At 48.8% G+C, this 8,308-nt stretch overlaps 1 protein-coding gene across 1 annotated transcript in view; it reads right to left on the bottom strand.

Annotated features, from left to right (window-relative positions):
• Positions 1 to 3,602: 3,602 nt before the first annotated feature.
• Positions 3,603 to 8,308, bottom strand: part of LOC103729158 (rano class II histocompatibility antigen, A beta chain-like) — a 5,623-nt gene continuing 917 nt past the window's right edge. The window contains exons 2-6 of the mRNA XM_008827152.3: positions 7,972 to 8,255; positions 6,056 to 6,337; positions 5,437 to 5,547; positions 4,951 to 4,974; positions 3,603 to 4,321 (exon numbers count right to left, since the gene is read on the bottom strand). Of these exons, the coding sequence (XP_008825374.1) occupies positions 4,308 to 4,321; positions 4,951 to 4,974; positions 5,437 to 5,547; positions 6,056 to 6,337; positions 7,972 to 8,255 (715 nt within the window). The 3' untranslated portion in view covers positions 3,603 to 4,307. The remainder of the gene's footprint in view (positions 4,322 to 4,950; positions 4,975 to 5,436; positions 5,548 to 6,055; positions 6,338 to 7,971; positions 8,256 to 8,308) is intronic.

Genomic DNA, 8,308 nt, shown 5'->3' on the forward strand with positions numbered 1-8,308 from the left:
GCTATTCTGTGACTGCTTCTTCACTCAAATGATGGTGTCCTTTGCTACTCAGAGGGTTTTACTTAGTTTAATATGGTCCCATTTATCAATTATTGGTCTTGATGCCTGCACTATTGGGGTCTTGTTCAGGAAGTCCTTTCCTGTGCCTGTAAGTTCAAGAGTATTCCCTACTTTCTCCTCTAGCAGAGTATTCAGGGTATCAGGTCTTATGTGGAGGTCTTTGATCCATTTGTAGTTGAGTTTTGTGCAAGGCGAGAGATAGGGATCTAATGAAACTAGAATCAAACTTCTACGTGTAGCTATCCAGTTTGACCAGGACCATTTGTCTAACATACTGTCTTTTCCCCAATATGTATTGTTGGCCTCTTTGTAAAATATCAGATGGCTGTAGTAGAGAAAGCCAGCTGGTCCTGACCTGGAAGCTTCATCCCTACTGGCCAGCTTTCATAGTGCTGGAAGGCACTATGCACACTGCCAGAGGAGGACAGTAATCGCCAGTCTTCTCCAGCTGTGGACCCTGTGAGCTGCAATAATGACTGGCCTGGTAAGACTTGCCCATTGGTGCAGTACAACATAAATGTCATGGAAGTAACCACTTTCTCACTGGACTTAAGGTCTCCTCCAGAAAATGAAACTCTTACCTGGCACTATCATCAGGGCCAAAAATCTGTGGCTAGACAGGTCAAAGGCCCTAGGGGAGAACCTACTATTATTCTGCTTTAATTGACTCCACTCCTAATGACTTAAGGTTATATCCATGGGTTAGTGCATCTCTCAACCCTCATCAGAGAAGCTTCTTTTTGCAGTCGATGGTGATTAACACAGAGACCTACAACTGATCAAGGTGCACAGAGCAAGAGACTGCAGAGTGCTCAGCCCTAAATGGGACAACTGTATCACATGAACCTTTTACTCCCAAGGATCAGGGATCATCGAGGAAGAGGGGGCAGCAAGATTGTGAGAGCCACGGAGGTGGATGACTACAATGAAAAGTGCTTTCAGCACACAACAGGGAAGTTACACATGTGAATTCATAGTAGTTGTGACAGTGTGCACAGACCTGTGCAAGCCCAAGCAGATAAAACCCAGCATGTAGAGGGGAGGTGGGCATGATGTCCACCTCTAGCTGAGGAGCTATTGGTAATTAATAGCTTCTGGGAAAGGAGTTAGTTTTTGTTAAGGGTGTGGTCTCTAGTAGGCTGACCATACTCCAGTGGATGGCCACACACCCAAGAGTATATGGGAAGTACAAAATGGACTCAGTGGGTCTAAAAAATAAAAGAAGACATGAAGTTGGGTGAATAAGAAATGAAGGTGGAGCTGGGAGAAGTTGGGGGAGGGGAGTGAATATAATAAAAATACATTTATGAAATTCTCAAAAGAACTAATAGAAAGAAAGAAAAAAAATATTGTTTATGGGGCTGGGGATATAGCTTAGTGGGAGAACATTTGCCTAGCACGTGCAAGGTCTTGGGTTTACTGCCCAGTGAAAAGAAGGAAGATAGGAAGGGAAGGAGGGAGAGAATGAAGGAAAATTTAAAAAGAAAAGACAACATGTGCTGGTGAGGATGTAGGGAACAGTGCAAACTGATGCCGCCATTGTGGAAATCAGTGTGACAGTTCCTCAGAAAACTACAGTCTACCATATGACCCAACTATACCACCTCTCGGCATATACACCCCAAACTCTATTTTCTACTACAGAGACACAAGCTCATCCATGTTCATAGCTGCTCTGTTCACAATAGCAAGGACACAGTCTAGATGTCCATCAACAGATGAATTGATAATAAAAATGTGGTACCTAAATACAACAGAATTTTATTCAGCTGTAAAGGAAAATGAAATTTTCAGGTAAAAGGATAGACCTGGAAAACATTACAGAGTAAGGTAACCCAGACCCAGAAAGACAAGCATTACTTGTTCTCATATGTAGATCTTGGTGTCAAATAATTTGGAGTAATGCAGAATCCAGAAAAGTAGAAAGGGAACACTGATAGGCAGGGAGAATAAAGATCTTAAGGGTGGGGGATAGTAGAACACAGGTGCTATGAAGAGAAAAGGGAGGATAACGGGGAGGGAAGTTTAAGTGGGGAGAGAGATGGGTGGGTAGGAGAGGAGGGGATTGAGGGAGAGATAATTAACTCTAAGGATATTTGAAAAACCCATATGGAAGCCTAGTATTATATATACTAAGGAGATAATGCTTATCCTAGAAGCCATAGATTGCCAATAAAAAGGCCAGTGCTAGATGTGAGATACTTCTCTTCAAGTTGTTGGTCAGAGGTGTCCCAATAGTAGGCTTTGGCACTGCTCTTGGTTGTCCACCAAAACTTGAATGGTAAAACCCTTCTTCTGAAGACACCATGCCATTGGTCACAGGAAATGCGGTAATCGACCAGGTACTGACCAGGAAGCTTCCTTCCTGCTGGTTAGGCTTAATCGTACTGGGAGGTGCTATACAGGCTGCTGGGAGGAAAGAGTCATCAGCAGTCTCACCCAGCTGTGAATCCTATGAACTTCAATAATGCCCAGCATGGCAAGTTATGCCCATGGGTACAATAGTGGCACAAATGTTATAGAGGTAACCAGCCACTTTATGATTAGATTTAAGCCCTGTTCCACAGGAGGAAACTCAAGCCTGTTACTGTAAATGTGGCCAAGAACCAATGGTTGGAGAGTTTACAGTCCCCAAAAGTAAATGTTTGATTATTTTGCTAAATGTAAATAGTTCAAATTTCTCTCTAAATTTGAATCTCTCTCCCCATAGATTAGTACAGCTCTCAGACCTCATCAAGTTTCTTTGTGCAGTAGAAGGTGGTTAATGAGGACACTCACAACTGATAGAAGTACAGAGAATAAGTGATTGTTGAGGGCTCGGCCACAAAGGAACATCCATATCACATCCCCTTCCCAAGGATCAGGGACCATCAAGGAGGAGGGTGTGCAAAGATCCTCAAAGCCAGAGGTTGGAAAAGACCAGAGAAAAACAGAGTCTTCTGAACACAACAAGATCACCTGGAGTGAGAAGGGGTTCATGAGCCCTCACCCCTAACTGAGGAGCTGCAGACAGTTGATGGCTATGGGGGATGGAGGAGAATCAGTTTTCTTTAAGGGTGCGGCTCCTGGTAGGTCGATGATGCTCCAGTGGGTGGCCCCACACCAAAAAATATTTGAACAACACAAATTGGAGTTGATGGCTTATTAATTTTTTTTAAAAAAATGAGACCATGAAGTTGTGGGATGGAGAAGAGGAGGTATACATAGGAGGAATTAAGGAGAGAGGTTGAGGTAAAAAGATTTTAAAATATGTCTCTGTCCAAAAATTCTTGAAAAAAAAATAAGCACATGGAGAAAAATGGATGCAGATAGTGAGGAAGGTGTAAAGAAAAAGAGAAAAAAGCAGCATCTTGGTGCAAAAGGCATAACACCTGAGAGAGAGAGAGAGAGAGAGAGAGAGAGAGAGAGAGAGAGAGAGGTGGAGAGACATGCAGATGAGGCTATAAAGGTCTCATTCATTGGATGTCTACATTTAGTCACTTCTGAAATCAACTTGACCCCAGGCTTCCTTGCTACATGAACAAAATAAGTCTGAGTTGGAGTCTAGCCTTTGGAATCACAAATAGTACTTTATTGCCGGCCATAGTTTCTCAAAAATAAAAATTAGCCTCAATGTGACTCTGCCGGAGATATCTGAATCATAGAGACCAGAGGTCACACCATCTGCCCCCCAATCCTACCATGTGTAGCTGCACAATACACACCAGCTAAGAGGAGGCTGGGGTGGTGTGCGAACACTGCACTGAATGGCAAGACCAAGAACCACGAAGGGTGTGACAGCTGATGCCGTCCCCTCAGCTTCCTTACGTGGCGCCTACACTGCATCTACTCTTTGAAGGAGCACCCCCTCTTCTGGGTCACCCGGAGACTGGCTCCTCCCATCCCACACTGCTTCCTCCCTCTGCTCAGCTAGGAGGCTCAGAATACAGATAACTCAGATCGTGTTTAATTATGAACAAAGCTCTCCAGGTGGGAATGTTCTTCAGCAGTCTGGGAAGACAGTGGAAACAGAGACAGGCTTTGGGGGTCTCTGTAGATGCTGCTGCAGGGCATGGGCAGAGGCTCTGGGGTCAGGTGAGGAGCAGAGTCGCAGCCAAAGCCTTGGGAGGTGACCTGGCAGCCGCACTGGAGCCGCTGGGGAGCTTGACTTTAGAGGAAACAGGCAGGCTGAACAGACTGGGGACTAAGCAGGGACAAGCAGGCCTTTCAGAAGAGTGAGAGCAATTCAGCCAAAATACTCCCATGAATCAGTGCAGGAGCCCTGTGGGAGAGAGGAAGTGGTCAGCACAGGTGTTCTGAGAGATACTTGCACACCGCCCCAGGGTCCCTTACAGCTTCAGACAGAAGAGGCTGAGGCCCAGAGCATACCACTCCCATTCCCCATTAACTGTATAAACATGAAACCAGCAAAGAGAACACATAACTTGACCTGGACACACACGTGTGGGAGGTAGAGAAGCCCCTCCCCTTCCAGGGACTACAAAGGGCTAGATCTCTTTGGGGACTATGAAGGGGCAGATCTCTTTGGTGGGTTGGTGGTGACTCAGCTTCTTTCCACCACTTCCTGTCTCTTCCAGTCACTCTCAGTGTCCACAGGCAGTGGGCTCCAGCATGGACACAAAGCAGGCATCACATTGCTGTCTAACCCCAAGGCGTGGCTCAGGCCCCAAGTTTCACAGAAAGAGGGCACTAAAGTTATGGTGGCAACACAGTGCTCTGGGAACAACCTACGAAGTTCCCTACAGACATGGACAACCTTCTCCCCGAACCCTGACCCCACGGGAGGGACCAGGCCACCAACTGGGACTTGTGCAGGGTGCACCTGCCTCATGCCCTTCTCGCTCACCCCCATACCCCTGCCCCACCCCAGAGTCAGGGCTGAAATACTACCTGCTGGTGGAGGCCCACGAGTTCCTAGAAAAGAAAGTTACACAGGGAAAGTTCTCGTTATACAAACAGTGACTCTCACACACAGCCCAAGAGGAAATGACACATGCAGTTTAGGTAGAGCTGCTCTCTCATCATCTCTGTTCTTTAAGGCCCTGAGCACACCCCGCTCCCCAAAATGGATGAAAGCACAGCGGAAGGAAGGGAAGCAAGGCTCAGGTTCTCAGTGGAGAAGCTTCTGGAAGGAGCCAGTGAGACAGTGGTAAACAGCAAGAAAGTTGCAGAATGAGCTCTACCGTTGGCTCTGTGGCACAGCTACCCTCTAATCAGTGAAGCCAGATTCCAATGTCTCCCTCCCCTGGGATCCCCCCACCACCAACCCAGCTCCTTCCTTCAGAGTTAGGAACAGAGTTCCTCCAGAGACAGAATGCCCTGAGCAGAGGGTCGCAGGTACAACCCCTCATCCCCACTGCTCCCAGAGCTCCTCACCTTTCTGACTCCTGTGACGGATGAAAACACCCAACCCAAGGAAGATCAGCCCCAGCACGAAGCCCCCGATGCCACTCAGCATCTTGCTCTGTGCAGATTCAGACTGTGACCCTGGGGAGCAGAGCCTAGTGTCAATGTTTGTCCCCACAACCCACAATATCCCTGGCTGAGAACCTGAAGGCCAGCCTGAGTTTCATGAGGTGGAGGAGCCAGGAGACATGGCTCTCTATGCTGACCATGTTCAGAGGATCAACAGACCAATCAGGAACTCTAGAACACAGCAGGCGGGTGGAAGAGAGGGACTAAGTGGATGCCTGGTCCTCACAACACACCCATATCCTTAGGCCCTAAGAGCCCAGTCACCAGCCACAACTGTCAGTTCCTCAGTGTCAGGATGGGATCCAGGATCACAGTGTATAGAGTGATCTCCCAGGACCTCTGTCTGGAAAGACAACTAAGGATCCTTCAAAGGGGCAAAAAAATCTAGTTTTCTGTTGTTCTCAGCTCAGTAGTGGAATCAGGACAAGTTCTGGGAACCGGGGTGTTAGAGAAATGGGCTAGGGACAGGTGGACATCTTGTCTTGTGGGACCTGCAGTGAGACAAGCAAGTTTCCCTTACTCCACTCCACAGTGACAGGGCTCTGCAGGCTGGGGTGCTCCACATGGCAGGTGTAGACATCTCCACGCTGAGGTGTCATCTCCAGCATCACCAGGATCTGGAAGGTCCAGTCCCCGTTCTTAATAAGCTGCGTGGATACGACTCCTGTTGTCTGCTCCTGGCCATTCTGGAACCACCGCACTTTGATCTGGCCTGGGTAGAAATCTGTCACCGAGCAGACCAACAGGTTGTGGTGGTTGAGGGCCTCTGTCTTGGACAAAGAGATGGTCACCTTGGGCCTCTCTGGGGAACAGACAGGAAAAGACATCATGAGTGAGATGTGATGCACAGGGCATCTCCCCTGGGGAAGAAGAGGGGTGGGAATCCCTAGGTTCCATGTTCTGAATGAAGATCCATTCAACAAATGTAAATTTGACAGTCATTGAAAACACAAGATAAACACCGCTCCATGACCCTAATTTTATAGAACTGGCTGGCAAGCTAGTAAGAAACAAGAAAATGAAAAATGAATGTCGTTTCAAAAGTTTACAATTTGAAGAAAAAGTAGGGGAGAGTTGAAAAGAACAAAACACCAGTTTGTCGTCCCACTTGCTGTTCAGAGTCAAAAACGACACATCTTTCTCTTACCCATTACCTCCCAAACCTTTTTACATTTCCCATACTCTGTCAGGATGAACTGCGTACTTACTTAATGTGTATTTCATTATTTGAGATCCATTGTTCAGCCACTCCCCACCCACCCCTGTGTATTTTCCTTTAGTTCTCAAGTTTAATCTCCAGCTGTGCTTCCTACGCCCTCCCCCCTGGTCTGAAAGCAGACACTGTCCTGTCTGCTCTTCTCAACACGCTGACATTCCCGCAGAGGCTGCCTGGGTTAGGGAGAGCACAGTGTGAACTGATAGTCTCAGAGGTCAGCAGGTCGCGTTGGCTTCTCACCCCTGACACTCAGAGGCCCTAACTGCAGGGACATTTTCAGTTTGGTCTGAAAACTCATTCAGGCTCACTTTCCTGGACTCAGACTAAAATCAGGGACAGCTAAATGGGCAGTGATTACTAAATGGACAAGCTTAACTTTTAGAGTATGTACTCTGTACATGATGACGCTGGTGGTCAGAGGAAGCCTAGGTCAAAAGCAGCCTGAAGCAGCTCTCTGTTCAGTCACTAACGACTGCTGTTTATTTATTCCACAGCTTCAGCTCTTTACACCATCTGTGGAGTTTTCCTAAGAGATTAAACCTCTGCCTTCAACATCTTCCAAGTGCTGTTTGTGTTTTTAGCATTTTCCTCCTCAGATTTTATAAATTTCTGATCAGTACGATCCAAACCAATGAGTTTCCTTCAAAGCGTGAAGAAAATAATAGTAAGGAACCTTTCAAGGTTCTGTTTAATCTTTCTTTTCTCTCCTGTGTAAATGAGGACCCTGGTGTATACACCGTCATTAATTTGACAAAGGTTCCCTGAGCTCACGCTGCTGTCCAGTGAGGACTTCCGGTCAGTGGCAGGCAGGCACCAGCTGCCACCAGGCAGCCCAGGCCCTGGAAGAGCTCAGGACAAGTGTCCTCTGGGAAGAAATTACTATGGTAACGAGCGGACACCAGACAGTTAACTGTCTCCTCAGGACTGCGGCATCTCACAGGGGGCGCGGGGGCCCAGGTCCTGTGGAGCTCTGACTCCGTGTCCGGCTCCAGGGGCTCTTTAGACCCGCCGGACTCGGCACCCAGCACCCAGCACCCAGCACCCAGCACCCGGCAGAGCCGAGGTGCTGGAGGGACTGGAACGAGGTCCGCACAGAGCAGGAAGGATCCGCGGAGACCCAGCGGGAACTCGGCTGCGGACCAGGCTTCCTCCCGGCGACCGTCCAGGTCCCAGGCCCCGCCCCCACCCCGCGGACCCCGCAGGAGACTGCACCCGCTCACCGAGCCGGCTCAGGGCGGTGGGGACCTCGGTCAGCTCGTAGTTGTGTCTGCAGACCGTGTCCAGCTCGGCGCGCTTCTGCTCCAGGATCTCCTGCTGGCTGTTCCAGTAGTCGGCTGTGGGCCGCCCCAGCTCGGTCACCGCGCGGAACTCGCCCACGTCGCTGTCGAAGCGCACGTACTCCTCCTGGTTGTAGACCCATCTGATAACACTACGGATGCGCTGCGTCCCGTTGGTGAAGTAGCACAGGCCCTTGAACTGGTACACGGCGTCCCCTGCGGGACACACCGTCAGCCGGTCTCAGCCGGCTCCGCCACCCGGGAGGTCCTGGCTGCGGAC

This window comes from Nannospalax galili, unplaced genomic scaffold, assembly GCF_000622305.1.
Source record: "Nannospalax galili isolate Female #2095 unplaced genomic scaffold, S.galili_v1.0 scaffold3650, whole genome shotgun sequence".
Lineage (NCBI taxonomy): Eukaryota > Metazoa > Chordata > Mammalia > Rodentia > Spalacidae > Nannospalax > Nannospalax galili.